Genomic DNA, 23,691 nt, shown 5'->3' with positions numbered 1-23,691 from the left:
AAGCAAGACTTTCTTAGTTGATAGTAATATTTTCAGTGCCTTGAACATATCATTGCCCTCTGCTTGTCTTTGATGACCCTGAGGGTGATGACCCATCACTAGAGAAATATGTTCAGACATTTTATGCTTCCTCCCAATGCATGTGCTCAGTAAGTCCTGTAAGATTTCAAGCTTGCAATGTCAGTTGGGCACTTAAAGCTCCCCGTGCACACCCATTCTCAGGGCTGAAGCTACAGTTTAAAACTATTAGCTGTGTAACAAATTATTCTGCAGCAGGGTTGAATCCCAGGAGCATTTTTCAAATGAAAACTTCACTCTGCTATGCAGAGTGATCCTAAATGTTAGCTGTCAAAAGAGGTGTATAATTTTGCAGTTGTAGCTAAGGTTTGATTAGTGTTTCCATTATAAATCTGTTTGCAAAGGCTTTTGTGCTCATGACAAGGGGCAAGGCGCTGGGTTTGGAGGAGCAATTTTGGTGCGAGGGCTTTTCCCTGCAGCAGAGTGATCCCACCTCAACAGTCAGGTTCTGGGCAGCCCAAGGGAAGCACGTGTTGCCCCAGTAAATTATCTCTCTTAGCACATGCTGAGCCCCTTGGAGGCGTAGGACCAGCTCCTCTCTGAGATGGGACACCCACCCAGTTCTTCATCTCTCCCTTCTTCTCTGGGCTGTGTGCCCAGATCTTCAGCTCAGTCATTGCTTCTTCTGTAAGCTGGATGCTACCATGACCCCTGTGCAGATCTCACAAGAAGCTTTTGCAATAAACTTATCGTAAGCCAAGGAGCTGCACCAAAGGGAACAAAAAGGAGAGACCTGGACTTACGCATAGTTGCAGTGTCATTTAAATGAGGGCCCTTGAGTCATGTAGAAATCCTTCATGGGGTGAGGATACTCTCAGAACAGGACCGGGAGCCGGAAACTCACCTTTAAACCATGTCTTGGCTTTATGGCCCCAGCTTATTTGCCTCTGTTTCCGCATCTATAAGTGAGGGAGACAAATCTGAATTCACAGGGGAGCGTGGAGACTTGTTAGTTGATGTTTGTATAGTACTTTGAAGATGAAAAGTGCGGTGTAAGTGCTTATTACAATAATTGCAAGCAATTCACATAGCAAAAATTACATTACAGCTATGTGACACCCACAAAACAAGGAATTAAAAACAAGCTGATGTCTCATGGATAACTTGTACAATTATTCTATTTAGGAACAGCTCCGTTTACTGCTATTTCTGCACTCTTTGAGCACCAAATTCACTCAGAATGTGCTGGTTATTAGAAAACTGTAAATAAAAAAAAAGAAAGAATTACAGTAAGTGAAAAAATATGATTGCTTGAGGTGGAGATAGTCCATTTTCTGAAATGTTTGTAGTAATGAGGTGAAAGGATGTTCAGGACATGGGCTGATAGAGTCCAATTGCATATATGCTTGCCAACATGAAGTCTTTGCTGGGTTTCTTCCTCATGTTCATAGCTTGGTTTCCACTAAGCCCCTTTCATTGCTCATGGCAAAGCTGGGGTGATGTCCAGCGTACTTGCACCAGAAGAGGCATATTGATGACATTTTGCTCGAGTATTCAGTGTTCTTTTCATGTCAAGGGTGCACCAGTACAGTAATTTTGCAGTATTTTAAACAGAGCTGAGGAATCAATTTACTTGGCTTTGTTTTCAAGGGCAATCTGTTTTCTCCTAATACTTAATTTTCCATATCTTTCTAATAGTGGTTTGATGCCTCCCAAGCGAAGTCGAGGGAAGCCAGCTCTTTCTCGGGTGCCCTTTTTGGAAGGTGTGAATGGAGACTCTGATTACAGCAGCTCAGGTGAGAATGGCCGTACAGCACACCCTGCTCCCGTCCCACCACACCGTAGGGCTGACATCCATCTGAACCAGAGGGAGCAGGTCTCAATGCACGCCGGGAACCAGCCCTGCACAAACTATCCATGTTGTATGATCAGGCTGCTGACCTGCCCATGCGTTACCTGCTTTGTTACAAATTTACGTTACTATAAAAGGTTTTTGCTGATTGCCTGTGCCCTGTGTTCCCCTTGGATGGGTGCTTTCTGTAGGTCTGGTGTGTGTAATGTGCCTGGCACTGCTTTCTCCTGTTTTGGGACTAGTCCTCTTTAGTGACACTGCAATACAAACAGTAAATCATAATTATAAGAGGGGTCTCTCTGGAGATGACTTCATAGCTGTTCCCTTTTGTATTGCTATCATTGCTTTCAAGGTCTTTGTAACAAAGTCATCTTTGTCAGACTGTGCTGTACATCAGTAAAATTAAGTCACACTCCTCTAATACTACCCAAGGCACTACACCAATCTTCCAGCGCTCACACGACCAGATTCTTGTCTTTCTTATGGTGTGTTAATAATAGAGTTATTGCAGGTTTATGCTGAAATCAGAGTTCAGCTTTGACTCCCTGTTATGCCTGTGCCCTTCTGTACAGCTCCCATGCGCTGGCTCCTGTCTCCCTGGGAACCGTTATTATCCTGGACCCCATGTGCTCAGCAATCTGCTTTGGAGATAAGCTTACAGAGCGGGGCTGGTACTGGGAGAATTAGAATCAGTGCGACAATTCTGTGTTTTAGAACATCAGTTCATTAATGGAAGAATACATCTGGAATGCAATAGTGGAGAAGCATATCAGATCCATCTTGGCAGTGTGCTCATTTGGGTTGTACTCAGCATTTTCTAGATTCATTTTGACTTCTGATAAAGCCAGTGTTTGACCATTCCCCACCCCCCACTCCCTGAGCAAGCACTACTTGCTGTAAAATTCACATTAATGAAAATTACTCCTTTTCCAGGGTCAGGAGCTGGCAGGTTAGTTATTCATGTCTTGAATGGATCTTTTGCAATTCTTCTAACTTAAGTTTGAAAAATTTGATGGCTAATACACTTCTGTCAACTAGAACCAGGCATTTCCTGCAGAGATCAAATAGCCCCAAAGTATATGGTATCAGAATCGTCTAGATATTTGTATTTAGGAGGAATAAAAAGGGGCTTTCTGAACAGTGGTCCAAATTAATCTCAGATACAGCTTCATCAGTTCCACTGAGGATGGATTTGGCCTGGTGGAGCCTAATGGACCAAATTAATCTCTTGTATACCCATTTGATTTCAGTGATATAGCAGCTATTCACTTCAGAACTGAATTTGATTAATATTTCCATATTGAAGAGCTCATCTGAAGCTATGCGCATGCATAGACTTAGACCCATGATTTAGGAGACTGTGGCATTATCTTAATGTGGAACGTGACTGTATTGACAGAGCATAAAGAAGGCTGGACATTCACCGTGGCCAGGCTGGATCTCACTGCATGTTAAATTTTATCATAAACTTACTACAGATGAGATGTGTGTCTTATCACCTCTGGTTTGGATACCCAATGCATATAAGTACAAACAATAAGTGGCTTTCCATTTTGCTCTAGATCTTGACTGAGAGAAATGGTTTGGAATTGTGCGTATGTGCACACAGTAATGATTAGATGTATGCTTTTGTGTGATGAATAGATGGACAATAGATTTGTTGTTAAAAAAAAAAAAAAAAGGTGAAATTCCAGATTTCTGCTTGCCGCAGAAGCAAATAGGTTAAAAAATTAAAACAAAAATATTGTCAGTATGTTTTAAGTACAATAGTAGTTCATCTGTTTTAGCTAATTGCTACTGAGACAGTGCAGACCATCATGCCTGGGTTAGATGACAGTGTGGTTTCTTGTGTTATCATAACCCCATTGCTAGTAATTGCCCTCCTAAGCCATGTCTCCTTCTGTCCCTTAGGCAGGACTCTCCTGATGTCCTTTGAGAGTCAGGCTGAGCTGGAGCCCTTGGAGCTTGTGTGGGCCAAATGCCGTGGCTATCCCTCCTACCCTGCCTTGGTAAGTACCCCATTGCTCTCTCGCAGCCTGTACCTGCAGCGCAGGTAGTCCAGAACACAGTGCTAGTGTGCAGTGTAACCAGACAGAAAAGGAAAACTTCCCGAAATCATGCAATATGTGCTTTTTTTTTTCTTTCCCCTTTGCACAGTTAATTTTCCCTGTGCTCAATGTTTCAGAGCATTGCAGAGGATTCATAAAACATTGGTCTCTCGGTGCCAGGGATAGGAGGAGATCTTTCCTCTCCTCTCCTGTTCACTCTGCAGGTATGGGGAAAGTAATCAGTACTGTTGGCATGAGAAGACCTAAATTTTGTAAGGGCAGGCACCAGGTTCCACTGGTGTCTAACTGCCTGCACCTTTTCCTATATAGTGAGTACATCTCCACATATAGGTGCCCAACTGGCCTTGTGATGTATATATCCTCTTGCAATAACCATATGTTTGATTTAAATATGAGAATATATGCATGTGTTTGCACCTAGTCCTTTGAATGATATTTCCTTAATATTTATCCGTCTTTGGATATTTGACTATGAACGTGAAAGCCATAAACCTGGCTTCAGTGAGCATCGTGCTTGGTTCCAAAGCAAGACATGACATGCAGCTGTTGCTAGGAAGTGCCAGTACCACTGCAGGCTTTTAAGTGCTTGTTAAGTTATCAACAGAGATTGCTGAAGTAAGTATATAAGTAAGAACATAAGATAAGCTGACTATGGTTTGTTGTTTCTGCTACTTTTAAATATATCCCTTGAGATGTGGCTCTTCCTGCCATCTCTGCTCCACGTAATTTCTGCATGGCTGCAGCCATCCCCTTAAGTACCTTTATGGTTGGGATCGTTAAGACAGACAGCGCTTGTGACTGTTGAGAAATTGTAGCAAGTGTAGTCATCATGGAAATTATACAGGTCTCTACATCCAAGCAGCAGAGCTGTGAAACCGGGCATAAGCTGACACAGCATGTATGCCTGGCCATGGCTGAGCACAATTCTGATGCTGTCAAAAAGGGCAGATTCTGCTAAAAGAGTGACCCTCATCCATGCTCTTACTCTAAGTGGGAGGCCAGAGGAGGGAACAGCTATGGATCTGCTAGCTGTGTTGGCCAGCCAAAGTACTTTTAGATCTTCATGTGGCTACAGCCAAAGTTAAACTATGCTTAGCATGGCTTTAAACACTGAGATTGCCCCCCAAAAAGGTATTTTTTTTATAGCAATCTGTTGCTGTGGTAAAGTGTCTTAATGAATTCCTACAGCTGGCCAATGTCAAAGCCAAGCTGCTTTTTCAAGCCCTTAGGAGCCAAGATCAGGAGGCAAAGAAGAGAAGACTGAGTATTGCATCCACCCTTTGCTGTTTCGTTCTCCTCCTGTGGTCACATAGCACAAATGTTGGATGTTGACATTTCTGCTTTATATGGGACAATCGATCCATCTGTTGTTACTTCTCTCCAAAATGACTATAGTCTGCGTTCCCCTAGCCTGATAAAGCTGGCACTGCTTGTCGACTCTCTCAAAATATTGGGCCTGATTCTGATTTAATAGCAGTATAAATCTGAGCAATGCCGCTGAAGTCAACTGAATTGCACCAGAATGGAGCTGTTGTAAAATCGCATTATGCCTGCTGAGTACAGCAATGGTGTTACACTTATTGTATGAGTTTGCAGTGAGGGAGGGAAATCCTTTGCTGAACACAATACTGAGTTTGTACTAAATTACCAGTTAGTCTAAAAGCATCTACATCCACACAGAACCACATACTTAGATCCTTTCCCTTTTTTAAGATCAGGTGCTTGGCTTTTGGACTGACTGGTGTCCCTTCCACAGGAGAAGCCTCGAGGACAGGAGAATTCTTTAAAAGGAGCTGCTGAGACAGGACAAGCAATTTTGCTTATCTGTCCTAAGTAGATTTTAATTGCCTAGCTTGGATAGACTGAAAGAACAGAAAAAAAAAAAAAAAGGCATTCTCTGCAGTACTTGAAAGGTTTTGTGCTTAAATATCCTTTCCCTGTGTCACTAGATAATCGATCCCAAGATGCCACGCGAGGGTTTGCTCCACAATGGAGTCCCCATCCCAGTCCCACCCATGGATGTGTTGAAGTTGGGGGAGCAGAGGCAGACAGAGGCAGGAGAAAAGCTCTTCCTTGTCCTTTTCTTTGACAACAGGAGAACCTGGTGAGTGTGTGCAGACAGGTGGGGGCCTGTGGCGAGTGCTGTGGCAGAGAGGGAAGATTCAACGTAATCTTTGGTATATGGGAGCATACAGGGATTATGATGATGATAATGTTGTATGTAAATTGGAGAATTTAAACACGCAGCAGTCAAGAAGACTCTAAATAAGGAAGCCAGCCTACTTTCCCTGCCCAAGAATACAACATCTGACTGCTCCCCTTCCACGGTGAACAGCCCAGCATCCTTCACCCAGGGGTCACATCACCACAAAAATACTGAGGCACATGAAGAGCCAATTTAGTAGTCAAAATCTGCAGCAAATTAGAGAGAACATTTTACTTTAAAACACCAGCAGACTAAGCAGCCAGTTCCACTGCTGCACAAAAGATTTGCCAAAAATCTCCAGGGTAACATTTTCAAAATGCTGGGTTTATTCCATATTTAGACTTGCCTGATTTTTCATAGGTGCCGAGCACCTGCAGTTTTCAAATCAAGATACTTGTTTAAGATGGAAAATGTAGGTGTAAGCACCTGATTCAGGGCAAGTGAAGTATCTCAAGGCCTTTTACTGCTCTGTCTCAGACAGACTGAATCTGCTGATTTTAGTATCAGTGGCTGACCGTGCTCACACAGTAACAATAACCCAGCCAGATATAAGAAGACACAAACCACTAAAGTGCCTTAAAAATAAGCAATAAGGCTTTGAAATCCATGTATGAAACAATGGGAAACTTGTAGAATTGGAGAATTATGCTGGAAGAGGCGAGTCCCCACAAGGGAGGAGGGGCAGGCAGCTGCATGCTGAACCTGCTGGATTATTTAAGCAGCAAATGCCAAATGGGAACATGAACCAAGCAAATAAATTGTCACACAGGAGGCAATACCTGTGTGCAGCTGGGATCACAGATCCAAAGAGTTTATGCTGCGGACAAGGCGGATGCTGGGCCATTGGGGTGCACATGGGAATGGAGGAGAGAACAGGCTTGCCTCTTCTGATGCTGCCTCTATAAAATAAGATACCAAAAGTTTAAAAAGGAGCCTTGTAGTACTTTGAGAGCCCTTCTCCTCCTTAGTCTCCTGGGGAAGGTCTTTGCTGGCATCCCTGGAAGAGCAGGGAGCCACGAGATCAGGGAAGGGTGAGGGGCTGGAGGAAGGAGGTCAACGTTGCACGGAGGCTGTGTCACGGCTGGAGGGAAGGTGCATCACGGGGAGAGAGCAGAGCCAAACACACAGCGGGGTAAAGCAGCAAGGGGGAGTGTTTCCCCCTACATTTTGGGGCTGCTGCAGTGTTTTATGCAGTCTGAAGAGATGGAGGCAAGGTGCAACACAGGCAAAGGAAAAGCATGTGCTGTCTTCTCGGGAAGCTGAGAAGGGGACCTCATTTGCATCACTTGATGAGTATGTTTGTGTCCTCTGGGGAAAAGAGGTGCCAAGGAACACGCTCCTGAGGCTTTTCATTAGTACACTGCATTGTTTCACTGTCCCTGATTACCAAAACCACTTGATACAGAGCTTGTTCTTCAAAGAAGTACTAACGATTTTTAGTGGAAAATCAATGGCAGTGCCATGCTTCCTGTTGCTGTAGTCATCAGTTTTGAAAAATCTAAATCCAAACTTGTAATTGAAACTACCTTCCCAATAAAAATCAGCATTTCCTTGGCTTTGCCCTGCTCTTGTTGAAGACAAGCTCTGGTGGATGTTTACACTCTTAAGTGGCCACTCAGAGCCTTGTTTGCAGTTTGTGGGAAGCCTCAGGAAAGTCCTAAAAACCCCTCTAAGTGCCAGATCCAAATTCTGCTGACTTCAGTGATGCTGCAGACGGGTCACAAAGACTGAAATCGGGCTGTTGTCTTTGTGGTGAAGATAAGCTGAGCTGCCCTGGGTTGCCCATGCTGGCTGGCTGGGAGATGCATTAAACTGTGGTAGCAGTGGCTGAGCTTGAACTCCTGGGGGCTGGACTTTGTTAGGAAAGACAGATGGCATGTTTCTGGGTGTGCTAGTTAACCTGGGCTAATGACTGCACAATAAAAACTTGCTATAGCAAAGCACTTGCAATTTAAGTCATCAGTTAGTTGGGGTCAACCTGGGCTTGGGTTGTGTCTACTAGAAGCTGCCTGTTTCTGGATGATACTCAGATAGTTTTACCCACCCAAACCCTGATGCTTACAGTCTCTTGGAACATGGCAGAGCTTTCTCGGGGATAAAAACTTAGTTTCCACCATGGAAGTCCCTGTATTTGCTGCTCTGTGGAACACAGGAATTTCCAAGTTTCCTCTGGAGCTCCAAGGATCATTGAAAGCCTTGAGTAAGGACTCCAAGGAGAGAGAAAACTATGCTCGCGCAGGAAGGCATTTTGCCTACGAGTGGTTCTTCCATGTCAAATGCAGGCATTTAAACATTTGTAGCATCATTGTGGGGTGTTAACTATAAGCAAATAGATCACATGAGCATAGCTGCTCCTGAGGAGGAGATGACAACCAGTGACTAATTGCTGCTGAGACACGTGGGGAATGCTTGAGGAGCTGGAGTACTTGGCCGTGTCTTGGAAACTCTTAGGACAAACTCCTTGGCCTGCAGCAGCCATGCAGTGGGTACGAGAGCCAGGCACATCGGAGCAGTCAGCCTCCTGCAGAGAGCTCAGGTGTACCATTGCAAGGACAAGAGGCCTCCAGGTGTTTGCTCTTTCTTCCCCATTTCCCCTCTTGATGCCCTCGGTGATGGGGCTTTCTGTTGCAGGCAGTGGCTTCCACGTGACAAAGTCTATCCCCTCGGCGTGGATGACACAGTGGACAAGTTAAAGATGATGGAAGGACGAAAAACCAGCATCCGCAAGTCTGTGCAGGTGGCATACGACCGAGCCATGATTCACATGAGCCGCGTGCGGGGAGATCATCCCTTCGTTACGTCCAATTATCTGTAAGGGGTCGGGGTGGCTGGTCCTCCTTTTCCTCCAGACCCCGCGCTCTCTGCGTTGGCAGAGTGGACCGTCTTGTGCACTGACCGGCCAGGGGATGCCGTTCCCAGCAGCTGTCAGCACTCCTTGAAGTACCCTGAAATGTGCCAAAAAGCCTGTCCAGCTTCTTTCTGAATGTGTCTTGCTGAAGAGCTGGCAGGAGATGAAGTGTATAGTCTACAGGGCCAGGAGTAAGGTAGTTAGGAAAAGCTGCCAGGTGACGGGAGCCAAGGTGAGCTGATGCAGTGACCAGAGCACAGCTCTGGGATGTTCGGACCTCATGCACCCTCCCTCGCCCCTGCCTTCCCCGTGCCGCCGGGGTTTTTAAGTCATCAGCCAGCCCAAGTAATTCCCAGGAACCCGTCACCACTGTAACTGAACCAGGAAATCCCAACTGGACTTTATTGTGCCAAATTTACCCTAACCATCATTGGCCTTTTCATTTTTTTAAATGACATTGATTGTCCCATCGCATTAAACAAAAAAATCGTAGCTGGGAGTTCACATTACAATTTTCCTGCCTACGTACGTAGTGTTTTCATGTTAGATTTCTGTCACTGCATTTAGAAAAGCTTGAGATTTTTTGGTAACCTTCCCCTCTGCTGCACACACTTACATGCATAGATGCACAGAGCTTTAAATACAAAAAGAAAATTACCTGATTTTTGTGTGTGTGTATGTCCTAGAAATTTATTTGGTAGTTTCACATTTAAATTCTGATTTCTGTGACTGTGCTTGTTCCAGTAACATTTCATATCATGGTTTAGTACAATACTGAGTCTAAGCAAAGATAACTTCCTTTTTTTAAGAAGTAAAACTAATTTTGGAGGTGCCTAATGAGCTGGAGCAGCTTTGCAGGCACTGAGGTTGATCAGGGTTGGAGAGAGATACATCTTTTGTGTTGGTTTATGCACATTTGGTGTAAGGCTTCTCTTCCTTTCTTCCCTTTTTTCTGTCTCTGACGTTTTCCTCTGGCTCGGTTTGGGTTGAAACCAAGCGCTAACTAGAGCACACGACCATTTTGCCTTTTCGCCTTCTCCCACACACACATATCCTTTCCCTGGTGTGTGGGTCTCCAGCGTTGTCATCCATTAAAACCCAAGTAAACCCAGCTCTGCAGACAATCCCTGTTTTTTTGGGTTTGCATTTTAAAAACAGGGACAACTGATGTTTGGAAACTTGATGACAAAACCTTTTCTATTAGCCAAGGACATTATGATTTCTCTGATCTCTTCTGTTGTGTATCCCTTTTTGCTTTCCCATTTTAAGAACCAAAGGTGCAGAGCAAGATTGTAGATTGAATATCATCATTTCACTTTTTAACTCAATATTTTTTTATTATTTTAACTTTTTCATACTGAAGAGAATGTGGGGTCAAAATAATAATAATTAATAATAATAATGAATAGTGGGGAGTAATCACTGCCATTTCTACTTGGTCTACTTTTTTAAAATACCACTTCTTATACATTGGGACATGGAACCACACTTTAGGGAAGATTCCTGTAACATATAGAGATGGGGCATAGGATTTTGTAATAATAATAATAATAATAATAATAATAATAATAATAATAAAGCCTATGGAGTGTGGCTAGGGAAGGATGTTGTGTATATAGTTGTAAAATATTGTTCTAAATTATTTAGACCTATTGTCACCATTCTTGAAGTCCTCAGTTGTGTTGCTGGGTCTTTTATATGCACACAGTGTAATTTATTTAACGGAACATACACTTTTCCAGGTGGTAGCTCAGCTGTGGACTTGTGACCTGTGTATATGTTTTAAGATTTTGGGAGTTGGGTTTTTTGGTTTTTGTTTTGTTTTGTTTGTTTTTAAATGACATTTTAGAATTGGAATTGGCTAATATCCTGCTGTTGCTACGGGACCTAAACGTTACTGTCAGTCTGCTGTAAAGCACAGATCGCTCTATTTATTGTAGAAAGTGAGTTTATTTGCTTTCTAGAATTGTTTATATCAGATGGTATAAGAGAGGTAATAAGAAAATCTATGCTTGTAAAGAAAAAAAATGCTAATTTTACCTACTATAATCTGACTGTCTGAGACTATATTTTCTCTCTGAGAAATAAATGTTCTAATGTATAAAAAAAAAAGAAAAAAGAGTCCTTCCTTGCTAGTGTTGTCCTGAGGTCCAGGACCCCACTTACCGTGATGGTGTTTATTCGTCCCAGTTGTCCTAAATGCAGGCGTAAAGCGGTTGCAAAGAGCAGTGATAGGGAAGGGACACACGGAGGGATGTTTCTGCCTCAAACGAGGTGAGTTTGTTCCCTGTGCAATGGGTAACAGGGTTGGGTGCTGCAGGATGGCATCCCGCCGGGGGGTGGCCAAGAGCCCCGAAGGAATGGGAATTGGGAATTGGGGGCTTGAATCCCATCTGCTGGTGATGTCCGTGGCCCTTGGTGGGCCTGAGGGCTCCTGCGATGCCGGGCCGTGGGCAGTGAGATGTGCCAGCAGACGGAGACAGGAGCCAAGCGATGCGGCGATGGCAGGGCCGGACTCTGCAGCCGGGCTGGTCCCTGGCTCCTGGCTGGGGAGGGTTTCTCATCTTAGCAGGGCTCTCGCATTGTCTCTCTTCCCTAAGATGCATTTTCCCTCCCTGCACAGGTTCGTGTTGCCGCAGGCGGTGGTGCACCATCGGGACCCCTTTGCTGCTCGGCCCCTCTGTGCAGACCCCGGGTTTCGCTGGAAGCTGCTGCTCTCCGAGGATGCAGGTATCGTTCCCATCCACCACGAGCACAAAGCCCTTCTGGGGCCAGAGGCACAGATCCACTGCTGTGATGCAAAACCCTGCAGGAGCCAGGGGATGCTTTTCCCTCTCTTTCCCGCCATCCTGTTGTCAGCTCCAGCACCACAAATTCAGCAGGAGACAGATACGGTCACCTGCTTCGAGGCCTCATCCTGGCTCTGACCTCCTTGCCCAGCCTCTCTGCCTGCCTTGCTGGCACATCCTCTGCCTCCTAGGCTCAGACAATTGTCAGCCTGATCTGTGAAAAGCCCCAGTTTCCAATAATCTCTCGTCCCCAGCAGCTGCCATGCTGTAATGGTCCCTGACCCTCATCTCCAACTGATACTGAATACTGAGTAATTAAATTCCTGTTTTCCCCCTAATACATTTGTCCTTTCAGATACTTCTGCCTTCAATTTGAAGGCAGGGCTGCCATGGGTCTCTGCAATACCAGTTTGTAAAGCTGGGTTTGCCCTGCCTGGATCCAGCCCTGGCAGCAGCATCTGCGGGAGCTGCCGAGATCCGCTGTCCCTCCGGAGCTGGTGCAACAGCATCTCCTGGGGCTGCCACCAACGGCACCTTTGCCTGAAACCAGTGATTAATTTGCAGTTTTGCAAGCAAAACTTTCTGGCAGAGAAGTTTAATTTCCCCTTGATTACGTGGTGCATGTTGGTTGGTGTTGTCAATGCTGCAGGTGCAGCCACCAGCCCTGCCCCATCCGTTTCTCCGTGTTTCTTTTCAGAGTTGCAAAAAAAGAAGAAACAAAATCAATGAGAACAAGAAGATCCCATGGCTCGGCATGCTGGCCAGATAAGGACATAGCTCTTCATCTGGTGTTGGGGCGACACTGAAGGCCGGCAGATTTTGATCAAGGGGAAGGGAAGTTCATTGGATTTCTGCAACCATTCCTAATTTTCTGAATTTTGTTTTTTTATCGAGGTGCTGGGCGCAAGGGTGGCAGGTAATGGCCATGAACGAGTTATGTCCCAGAGCCAGAGAAGGGTCTTGCTTGTGGACGTGCCCTTCAAAAAGTCTCCCAGAGGAGACTGAAATGCAAGAGCAGGGTGGTCCGTGCCCCTCCGGCCGCTGCAGCACTGGCTCAGGGGTGCAGGGGGGGTGCAGGGGCCATGCCCAGCCCTGGGTGCCCACAGGTAGGTGCTCACACACATGTATTTATTTGTGGGATGGGTCTCCTTATGGCAAGTGCTGCTTCCACACCGACAGAGGATGAGTTTTTCAAGTACTGACTACACACCCACAGCCATAGGTACATCCAGGGGACAGCTCTCCTTGCATGCTCATTATAATTGTTGGTAAGTATAATTAGCACTTTCTATATAGACATAGCATATATATGCAATGCAAGTATGCTTCAGGAGAAAACGGGGGCAGATTTCTCCACTGTGTGTGACTCAGCCAGACCCTTGGGGAGGTCCCAGTCCCCTTTGGTGAGGACAGGGGAGTTCACACCAGGCGCTGTGCATGGGTTTGGCCTCGGGCTTTTCTGCGTGAGAAAAAACGACGGGAAGGAAGGAGCGGCGTGGAGCCAGCTCCTTAGAGGCAGATGGATAGCAGGTGACAAAACCTAATGGTGCCGCCGTGCTGAGGATTAATCCTCTCCTGCTCCGGCCTCCCAAAATAGCCCTGGCTCGCTGGGCTGTGCCTTGCAGGATGTGTCCAGGATTGGCAGCCCCTGGAGCCAGGGTCCCCACACTGGCCTGGGTGAGGGCCACCGTGGTGGGGAGTGGGGGCTTGGGGCAGCGATGGGGAGGAGAGGGAGAGTAGCAGGTGGGTAATACATATTTAACGTGTGCTTCAGCACTTGGAGTGCTGGAGCTTGGGTAGCAGCTAGGAGGAAAGCCACAAACTATTTTTATTTTTCTTCCTTGCAGCAGCAGATGTGGGCAGCCCGCGTCCTCGGGGCAAGCCAGGGCCCCTTTGCAGCTCAGGAGGGGAGGGGAGTCTGACCTGGGAAGGATGGAGATGGGGAAGAAAGGCAGCATGGATGGACAGGACGGGCAGATAAAGGTGAGGATGAGGAGGGAGGGGCAGGCGAGGGAGACGGGGGCTCTGCTTCCAGTGTGTGATTAGTTTTCTTTAGTGTTGCTCAGCCTTTGATGGATGATGCTCCGCTGTGAAACGCGCTGTAATTACTCAGCGGGACAGCAGGGATTCATCAGTGGTGATCAATATTCACAGCATCTATCATGCCTGCGGGCAGCCCGACCCACTGCGCACGCAGGGTCTGGCACAGACCCATAACCTGGAATGCCGTGTGTGTCCCTGCAGACCCCCAATCGTTTGGGGTGAAGCCGTGCAGACCCACAACAGTCTGGGACCATGCACAGGGCTTGCAAGAAGCTGCTAATGATGGTGCATATGGTTTTGGCGTGTGTTGTAGCGTGTGTGCAAGCATACAGGTGCATGAAAAAGGGAAACGTTAAAATTTCCAGCACTCTCCTCTTTCACAACCCGCATCCCTTTTTCTCCCAACATTTCACAGCTCCTCTCTGGAGCTTGCACCCAAACCCAGGGGCTGGGAATGGGCATCTCTTGGCACCTCCTGTGGGAAAAGCACCTTGCAACAGCCGCACCGTCAGCTGCTGGGCAGCATCGGGTGTGTGGGAAGTTGGCAAGGAGATGGCTCCAAAATGCAGTTACTTACTTTTCCCAAGTGTAGTTTTAGTGCCCTTAAGTCCACAGTCCCTGACTGAGGGATGTCCTGATGTAATGCTGATGTTAAACTGACACCGTCAAGTAATTAAAGAAGTCCTGCATTTATTGTAGCCTGGTTTAGGAAAGGGAAAGGGGATTTTTTTCTAAGCATGCCTGGAATTTTTATTTGCCCTTATTTATTTACTACCATCTGTGGAAATGGTTATAAGTATTTTTTTTGGTTTTTTACTGTAGACGTTTTGCAGCGTTTGCAGATCAGGAGCACTTCAGTGCGTGCCAAGCAGGAGGTGAAGCTGATGGCAAACGGAGCTTGGGCCTCGCTCCCTGCTGAGGGAAATACAAAAGGAGTGTGTGGCCGGGCTGGGGAAGGGTTTTGTGAAAAATTTCCACAACCAGCAGGTGTTTTCCTTAAAGAAAAGCCCAGCTTTTGCTCTGATCAGAGCCCTTTTGATAATGGAAATAACTATATTTTGTTTGCCACTCTTGGTGTGAGCCAGGCGAGCTGGGACGGTGCTGGGGAGATGCCGGGGTGAATCCGTTGGGATTCAGCTGCATCTCAGTTCTGTTCCTGGCAGGAAACCTCCCCTCACCCACGGTCCTGACCCAGCAAGGAGAAGCTGAGGCTGTAAAATGTGTATTGGAATTCGGTGAGGTTTTCAGCGACGCACCAGAGTTACAGGGGTAGCCAAAATGGGGGGATGGACAGACAGACAGACAGAGAAAGGGTGGACGGGCAGTGCTAGAAACCGATGGCTCTCGCAGTGCTCACATGGATGGGGAAACTGGATTTTCTCTCCAGTTTATTGACTTCATTCTTGGCACTGTCCTGATCAACTCCTCTCTTCCCACCCGTAGGTATTTTCTTAAAAGAATTCCTCCAGTAAAAAAAAATACAGAACACAAGAAAACCCACCTGGCTCATTCTAAAAAGCACAATATTAAATTTTATATCCTAATTTTCTGGCTAATCAGATCCCCCGCTGGCTGGAGCAAACAACCAGCCTGTTGTACAAGACAACGAAAAGCGGCACTTTAATAACAGAGCAGCGAGCAGCTGCCATTCTCCCCCGCCGCCATCCATCAGAGAGTGTTTGATGGAAAAGAAATAAAGGAACCAGTAAGACATTTTCAATGAATGGAAATAAATGTTAGAGCTTTGCCTGGGGATTTATGGAGACCATTGGCCAGAGACATGATCCGAGTTTGCTGGGACAGGCAGCGACACATCCTGAGACCAGTGCATGGCAATCTTTTGCCCCGGTTCTTATTTTGGCTGTGTCAGATTTCCTGCCCATCAGCCATGTTTGATCAACGCTCATTAGAGCAAAATTAATAGCCCCTGCACACGGTACAGGTTGCTTGGAGTCCAACTCCACTTTGCAAGGTGATGGAGCTGTGCAGCCCCACGAGCTGCAGCACCGTGACCCCGGTGCGAAGCCATGGAGCCCTGTGAGCCAGGGAACCTCTGCAGCTACAGCACACGCTGGGCATTTCCACGGGCACGGAGAGCTCCTGCCGTCGGAGAAAAGCCAGGAGGGCTGCCAGCACCGCTGAGCTGTCATGGGAACTTGCATTGGGATGCTGGTGAAGAAGTTGCATCATAGCTCATGTGTTTTAACTCCGTTTTTACTTCGACACTGATCAGAAAGGAAATGAAAGTGTCATGCTAATGTATTTTAATTAGTCCATTAGCATTGCTAAATAAAATAAATTTTGCAGGCAGACGCGCTTGCTGAAGCGTGAACTTTCATTTCTCATTCTTGGTTGGAGCTGTGCAAAATTATTTCTTCTACCTTGCGAGGAAATTTTAAGCTGCTTCTTGTTGCCCAACCCTGGCTCCTTCTGAAGGACCCGCTCCCTCCACCGCAGGGGTCCTGTGGGGCCGCGCATGGGCTGGGGAAGTGGCGCGGAGCGAGGGCGAAGGTTTGGGAAGAGGCTCTTTGGAGACCAGGTTAGGGGAGCTGGCAGGTACTTAATTGAGTGGGGTGCTGGGTGGTGGGAAAAGGATATTTGGACTTTGGTGGGGATGAGATGATTTAAAAGAAACCCTTGTCTCTATCTCCAGGTGAATTTAAATTAAAGGGAATGGTGTGAGGAGCTGGAATGTGATACCCAGGGCAGGTGAATCTGGGCAGACCTGTAAGTCTGATCGCAGCCATTAGCTGCGGCCGAGGTTCCGGGGAGCCGGCGGAGCTGCAGGAGCAGCAGCACAGCCGGGAAGGAGGCAAGGGAGCATCATCCTGATCCTAAGGGTGCAAAAACCACAAAAAGCACAGGTCTGCCCTGCATGTGACTGCGCTGGGAAGCCATCCCGCTGCTGCCCAGCTCTGGGCATCACCCTGGAATGCTCCAGCCATCCCCTCGCTGCCTTCCTGGCCATCTTGCTGGAGCTGTTGCACTGCAACTTTAATGCCTTAGTGTTTTAAAGCAAAAATAAGCTCCCTATCACCATTCCTAGTCTTTCCCCCAGGGCAGCTGGTTTGATGGACCAAAAAAAACCCCTGATTTCCCAAGACCCTGCACCCTTGGCTGTCATGCGCTGTAGCATCCCCAGGGCCTCGGGCGCTTCCTCCTGCTGCTGCAGTCCGCCCTGACCCTCCGCTGTACAGTGCCTTGTGCTGTAATTTTGTGGGTTATTTGGGGGACTGAAAAAAAAGGAAAAAAATTTTCTAAGTCTTACTGTCAGTATTTCAAGCCTTTATACCTTAATTTGGAGTCCTATAACTAGGAAGAATTTATGGTGTGCAGTGTTCCCTGGCTCAGGGAGAGCTGCAGATGTCGGTGAAGGTACTAAAAGGAGAGTTCTTTACTTCTTTTTCACGATTTCCACCTGTTGCAAGAAACGGGAGGGAAAGATTTAGCAACAAGAGGGATGTTGGGAAGCTGCTTTTGTGGAGGAAAGCACCAAAAACCAGCAGCTGCAGACCCACCTCAGCCCAGCCACTGCCTATTAACTTCCCGGCTGACATTTTGGGATGAAATTATTACATATTAATAAAATAGCTTCCCCCTCCCGCCCCGTCTTTTCCTCTTTTAACAAATGAAATTATGACTTACTGAATTACTCTGCGGCTAAAAGGTTTCCATGACAATGGCATCTTCCAGGCGCACCAGCTGCAGCGCGGTGCCCGTGCCGGTCCCAGCCCCGGCACTCGCCCCCGGCTTCATCCACCCCCCCCGGCCCAAAATGGGGGAGATGAGCGAGTGCGAGGAGTCACGCCAAGAAATTCAAACCGTGGTGGGGCAGAGAGGATGGCTGGGTGATTGGGGAGGGAGGTCAGCATGAAATGAATTGGGTGGGGTCTCGGCACAGGTTTTTGGGTGGTCTGTCTGTGATAGCATCGCCCCCAGCCCCTCGTTGAGTGGCACCAGGGCAACAGGTCCTGAAAATCCCTTTGAAGTAATTAAACTGAGCCACCAATTAGCGGTTTGGAGACTTGATTGCAGTGGATGGGGCAGGGATTTGGGGGCTTAGGGCTGCCCCAGGCCCTTTCTGGAGCTCTTGGAGGGGGCCAATTTCCACCCCTCCCCGACAAACCAGCACTTTTCACAGCTGTGTAATAAAGCTGACTTTTATTTCCTTGCACCATCGATACCTCGAAGCCGCTGGCTTTGCCTCTGTCCTCGCCAGCCTCTTGCAGAGAGCACCCAGCCGGGTCCGTGGGGGTGAAATGCCCTGCAAAGCCCCGCACCCACCCCCCACCCCCCCCCGCAGCAGGGTTGTCCCCCCCACTGCCCCTGGGTACCCGCAGCATCCCCCGTCCCCGGGACCCCCACCCAGCACCCACAGCTCCCTGCACCCTGAGAGGCGGCCAAATTCGGGTCAGGCAATAATGCTGCTCAACTGCTGCAAAATTCAGGGCCTGCAGACGGGTGGGGGGGTCGGAGCTGGAAACTGGGACCCCCAACAGCTTCTTCTTCCTCCTCCTCCTCACCACGGTGAGCCCCAGGGGACCCTCCACAGGCAAAGGGAGCCCATGGGGTGAACGGGAGCCCAGTGACCCTTCCAGCCACCCTGCCCGAGGCGGCCAGTCCCTCGGCTGGCACCGGCGGGGGGGTTCAAGGCCATGACACGGCAGCACCGAGCAAACCCCGCTCCCTGCCCGGGCTCGTCCCGCCGGCTCCGGAGCGAGTCCCCTCATCCTCACGCGCTGGCTGCGGTCAGGACACCTGCGGGAAAAATATTGGGACAGTATTTCATGGGTGCCGAGTGATGCTGCAGGCTCGGGGGGAGCTGGGGCTGCGCTGGGTTTGGGGGGGTCCCAGTGCACACAACCGGTGGGTGCGTGGGGGGGCACCGAACCCTCTCCCTGACCCCAAGAGCCTCTCTGGGCCCCTAATAAACCACCCCTCACGCATTGATACGTACTCCCCCCCTCCAAAGGCTCCCCTCTTGGGGCTCCAGCATCCCGACCCCTTCCCTGCTCCCATTGGCCTTGCACCCAGCCCTGCCTCAGTTTCCCCGACAAAAGGTGGGAGTGGGGACAGGGGGCACAGAGAAGGACTTACCGTGATGGTTTGTATTCGTCCCAGTCGTCTCATGCAGCTCCAGCCCGAGCGGTTTCGGAGCAGAGCGCACTGCTCCCCCTCCTCACACGGCTCCATCCCGCACCACTGCCGGCTGGCGATGAGCCGGGCTGCCGGAGGCACGGGGGAGACGGGGACGGGGATATTTGGGAGCAGGGGAGGCATGTGGAGAGGTGGAGATGGAAGGAAAAATGGAGGGAGGGATGAGTGGGTGGAGGGAAGGATGAAGGGGTGGGTGGATGGAGGGATGGATGGAAGGATGAAGGGAAGGATGCAGGGAGGGGTGATGGATGGGTGGATGCAGGGAGGGATGGATGTGTAGATGAATGGAGGGATACGTGTGTGGATGGAAGGAGGGGAGGGAGGGATGAGTGGATGGAGGGATGGACAGGGGAGTGGATGGAAGGACACAGAGGGGAATGGATGGATGAAGGGATGGACAGAGGGATGGGTGAAGAGATGGAGGGAAGAAGCACATAAGCTCATCCAGCACAGGACCAATTTGGGGACCACAGAGACGGGCGCAGAGGACCATGGTCAAATTGTGGGGAGAAAGTGGGAGAGGGAGATGGAGAGGACAGAGGCGGGGCAAAGGGGCGGACAAGGGGCTGTCAAGGACTGCCAGGCTCCGACTCCAGGCCAGAGCAGCCACCAGCCCCACTGCGCCAGCCAGGACCCACATCTCCAGCCATGGGCCCTTGCACCCCCCTCTCCCGTGGGACCCCACGGAGCAGCACCGATCCCCCCCTCCCCGGCATTGCCGTTACCATCCACGCAGGCCGGCTTGGCGCGGGCGGTGCCGGCGGCTTGGCCGTGGCGGCAGGCGCAGCGTGCCGTCTGCCGGGTGATCGCCCGCCGCGGGTGGCTCAGGTCCCGATCCAGCGCCGTGATCTCGCACGTCCCCATCTCCAGCTCCTGCCCTGCAAGGGGATGGGTGCGAGGGGGCACCCGTAGCGCTGAGCCCACTCGGGGCGGGTGGGGGGCCCTGGAACGACTTCGTCCGGGGCCAGGGTTCACCCATCCCCAGCACCACAATGTGCTGCTTTACCCAGGGCTGGCAAACCCTCTTCCGCTCCAGCCTGGCCGAGAGGGTTTGCAATTTCATGGCAAACCCCAGAAATCAGGAGGGAAAAACCCCGAATGAACCTGGTTGGGGTGAAATTTTCTGGCAAAATCAGTCTCGGTCATTTCTGGGCTGCATGCAACGGGGTGTGCAATGCGAAGGAGATGCCATGTGTCACCTCCAGGTTGGTCGACCCCCTCCTCAGCTAAATTTTGGGTTATTTTCCTCTGCTTTTAAACTGATTTTTATGCACGAATTGCTGCTTTCAAACCTTGAGCCCAAAACCAGCCCCAGCCTCATGGGAAGATGGGACCGAGGATGGGAGCGGGGCAGGACAGGAGCTGCTGGGGCAGAAATGGTCATGGTCCCCCCCTCATTGCCCACCTTTTGGGGCCGGGGCAATCCTGCCCACTGCCCAGCACCCTCCTGGCCGTGCAGGAGCGAATTCAAACCACTTTTCTCCCAGTTTCCCGGTCCCCCTGGGACACTGGGAACTGCGGCTGCATGCAGGATAGTTCAAAGGTGGCGAAGTTCAGATGGGTTGGGGGGGAGGGCAGCATTTCCTGGGGTTTGGGGTGGGTTTATTGGGGGTTTTTTCTCTTCGGGGTGTGGGACCAGCACCCTCCGGCAGGGCTAGCGGCAGCCCCCGGGCCCGAGGGTCCCACGGCTGGGGGTGGGTGCAATGGCTGGGGTCCCTGCCCCGTCCCATCTGGGGGCACATCCCCCCCCAGAGCAACACCCTGGGGGTCCCCACAGTCTCGCAAGCAGCTCGGGGGGGGGGTGGTGGGGTAAGGACCTTGCAGGGAGTGGGGGACACATTGCCCAGAGCCCCCCCCCCAGCCCAGCTCAGCCTCCCTGGGGAGCTCCAATTGAACCCCCTGCAAACAGCTGAACCCCCCCCCCCCGCCTCCAAATCCCATCCCAGCAGCTGGAGAAGTTTGTGCCCCGCTCCGCACGCTGCTAACGGGGTGCAACCCCCCCCCCCCCAGGAGAAGCCCCCTCGGCCGGGTTCCCCCCGAGCAGGAGGGGGGGCCCGGGGGTGGCGGCGTTACCTGCTCGGGGGGGGGCGGAGGAGAGGAGCCAGAGGAGGAGGAGGAGGAAGAGGAGGAGGAGGAGGAAGCAGCAAATGGTCGCGGCGGCGGAACGCTCCTTCCAGGCGCCCGGCATCCTGCGCTGCGGCCCGCCCGGCCCCCCCCTCCCCGCCCCGCACCGGCCCCGGGGCCGCCCGCCGCGGGAGAGGGATGCTCCAGCCGGCCGGGAGGGAGGGAGGAGAGAGAGGAGCCCCCCCCGCCTTCCCCTGCACCCCCCACCGCAGGGGAGAAGCTGCAGCCTCCCCCCCCCCCCCCACTCCATGCAGGACCCCCCCCAGCCCGGTGGAGGTCCTGGTTGCCCCCCCCCGGTGCAGCTCTCCCACCCCTCGGTGTGGATCCTGCCGTGTCTTCAGCCCCAGTGCCCCCCACCCCATTCCAGTCCTCATCCCCATCCCTGTCCCCAGCTCCCTCCATCATCCCCAACTCCCATTTCTATCCCCACTTCCCCCCCCCCCCCCCAGTCGCTCCCCCTCGGTGGGAGCTGCCCCCTCCTGCCCTGGGCTCCGGGGGATGCTGCAGCCCCTGCAGCTCAGCCCCCCCCCAACCTGGGGCCATTGGGAACAGAAAAAGAGAAGAAAACAGAGCCAGCGTCCACTTCTCCTCCAGCCATCGGTGGCACGGCCGTCCCCAGGAGCTGAGGCCACTGCTCGACCTCTCCCTGTCTCCTGGGAGAAGGGGACTGGACCCACTCCGGGTGCTTCATTTGGCCCTTTCCACCTCCTGGGAAGAAACCCTAAAACTCCTGAGCTGCTGGAAAACTTTTCCTCCTCCCCAAAAAGGCTCCGAAAGAGCCAGTAACTGGCCGGCGCAGGCAGCACGTGCCGGGAGGAGCGAGGCAGGAGGTGGATCAAGGGGACGAGGCTGTGGCTTGGCCAACGCAGGTGGCATTTGCCAGGGAAATGTATGAGCCAACTGAACCTGCCCAGGTGGGCTCCGGTCCCAAGAAAGGGCCGGGAGGAGATGCAGCGGGGTTCCTTGGATTTTAAGCCACTTGGAAACCCCTCTCCGGCTCTGGGCTGGCTGCAGCCCCGCTCCCCGTTCAGCTCGCCCAGCTTGAATCCGTGAGTCTGCGAGCGGGAGGGACATGAGCCGCTGTGCCGTATCCCCGGCACCACTTGGAGCCGGGCACGGGGTTGGGACTGGGAAGCCCTTCTTCCTCATCTTCAAGCCCATCAGCTTCTCTTCAAGGCTCTTTTCCATCTCTCATCCTTATGGCCCATAGTTCAAAGTGGCCCTAGTCTCATCGCGAGGGTTTCCTCTCCCCTCCACCCTCCTCTTGATTTTATTTTGTCCTCAGGACATCTCTCAGCCCACCTGCCTGCAATGGCAGGAATCAGTCGGGGCTCCATTATTGCAGCTCCTCAGGCTCCACGCTTTAATAAAAAAATCCTGGTTGCATCCAACAGAAACAGGCTTGCAGATACAGTCACCATTTATCGTCATGAACGGCACAGGAATGTAATGCAATTTCCCCTGGGGATTCCATAAAGGCTTCATTTGGGAGAGGAAAAAATGCCAAAAATGCAGTCTTGGGTTAGAGGGCTCCACGAAACTCTCCTGAGGTGTTTACAGCCCTCAAACACCCCAGCTTTGCCGCAGAGAAAAGCTGCTGCCACCAGCCCCCGGACCGGAGAATTTGCTCCCATTAACACCTGAAAGTGTTTTATTTCACAAGGCTGTGCTGGAAGCAGGTGATGGGAGAGGGGCTGCACCGTGCTGGGGCACAGGTGAGCTGGTGGGGACAAGCCAGGACACGGGCACTTGTCCTCGTCACGGTGGCAGTGGCTGGCCCTGGTGACACTGGGGACCTGCTCCCTCCTGGCCAGGCTCTCCCCAGCCCCCAGCGCTGCTGGTTTGCTCATCTGCAGCCCGAGACCGAGGCAATCGCATTTCCATCGCTGGACCTCACGCGACTGTGATGCAAGCCCACGGTGCAGTGTTAATGGTAATAATTAAAGGAGAAATAACGAGCCCTGCAGCTAAACTCCCTGCAGCGGGTCCCTGCCTCTTTTGCTCCATCCCAGACAGGACCTCCAGCTCCTAAAACCTGGGTGAAACCCCAGTTGCTGGCGGGTGCCCAGTCCTGCTGGGGCTGGCGGGGCTGGAGGTGACACCGTGTCTCCTGCGGACGCAGAGGACAGCGGGGTGGTCCCCGCCGCGGCAGCGCAGCCTGCCCACCCTCCAGTGCCACCGGCCACAGGGACACCCTGCTCCCTGCCTGCAGGGACCCGAGCTTTCATCCGGAGCCATGCCGATGTTTCCAGGCTGGGAGAAGAAATCCCGTTCAGGTGGGATGGGGCCTCATCCTGGGTCACCCGGGGATGGGGATGCTCAGAACCTTGCAGGATCGGGGGTACGGTCACCCCTTGGCTGTAACAGCCTCAGTTTCCAAAGGACAACAAGGCACTTACTCCGAAAAGGGCGCTGAGCCTGCAGCAGGATCTGGCCCGGTCGGGGAAGGCCGTCTGAAACCCAGACCAGCTCCTGCCAGTGTTGAGGCCAGAAACAACCTTGGCGGGCTCTCCTGCCCCAGACTAAAGGCTCCCTGATTTAACATCTCTGCAAAGCAGGGGGTGCAGGGAGCAGAGCCCAGGAGA

At 50.9% G+C, this 23,691-nt stretch overlaps 2 protein-coding genes across 13 annotated transcripts in view; one reads left to right on the top strand and one right to left on the bottom strand.

Annotated features, from left to right (window-relative positions):
* Positions 1-16,137, top strand: part of BRPF3 (bromodomain and PHD finger containing 3) — a 34,023-nt gene extending 17,886 nt beyond the window's left edge. For 3 of the 11 annotated variants that reach the window (XM_052814663.1, XM_052814662.1, XM_052814661.1), the window contains 5 exons: positions 1,717-1,814; positions 3,782-3,879; positions 5,889-6,043; positions 8,777-13,765; positions 14,648-16,137. In XM_052814663.1, the coding sequence (XP_052670623.1) occupies positions 1,717-1,814; positions 3,782-3,879; positions 5,889-6,043; positions 8,777-8,960 (535 nt within the window). In that variant the 3' untranslated portion in view covers positions 8,961-13,765; positions 14,648-16,137. Of the gene's footprint in view, positions 1-1,716; positions 1,815-3,781; positions 3,880-4,055; positions 5,868-5,888; positions 6,044-8,776; positions 13,766-14,647 lie in introns of those variants that run through there. The other 8 variants (XM_052814654.1, XM_052814658.1, XM_052814656.1 and 5 more) reach the window with 8 other exon arrangements.
* A 2,065-nt stretch (positions 16,138-18,202) lies between these two features.
* On the bottom strand, positions 18,203-21,166 carry LOC128154514 (chemokine-like protein TAFA-5). Of its 2 annotated transcripts, none has more exons than XR_008239361.1 (3): positions 21,056-21,166; positions 18,923-19,860; positions 18,203-18,583 (listed from the first exon to the last, which is right to left on the bottom strand). XR_008239361.1 is itself a non-coding variant. In XM_052815284.1 (3 exons), exons 1-3 carry the CDS (start codon positions 19,844-19,846, stop codon positions 18,575-18,577), a joined length of 276 nt encoding a protein of 91 aa, XP_052671244.1. In that variant the 5' UTR covers positions 19,847-19,918; the 3' UTR covers positions 18,203-18,574. The 2 variants fall into 2 exon arrangements, 1 of the variants encoding a protein (XP_052671244.1); XM_052815284.1 differs by lacking the exon at positions 21,056-21,166 and having other exon boundaries at positions 18,923-19,050; positions 19,708-19,918.
* Between the last annotated feature and the right edge of the window lie 2,525 nt (positions 21,167-23,691).

Source organism: Harpia harpyja, chromosome 19 (assembly GCF_026419915.1).
Source record: "Harpia harpyja isolate bHarHar1 chromosome 19, bHarHar1 primary haplotype, whole genome shotgun sequence".
NCBI classification, from domain to species: Eukaryota; Metazoa; Chordata; class Aves; order Accipitriformes; family Accipitridae; genus Harpia; species Harpia harpyja.
Note: the sequence above shows the minus strand (reverse complement) of the source record. Positions and strands in the feature narration are given on the sequence as shown.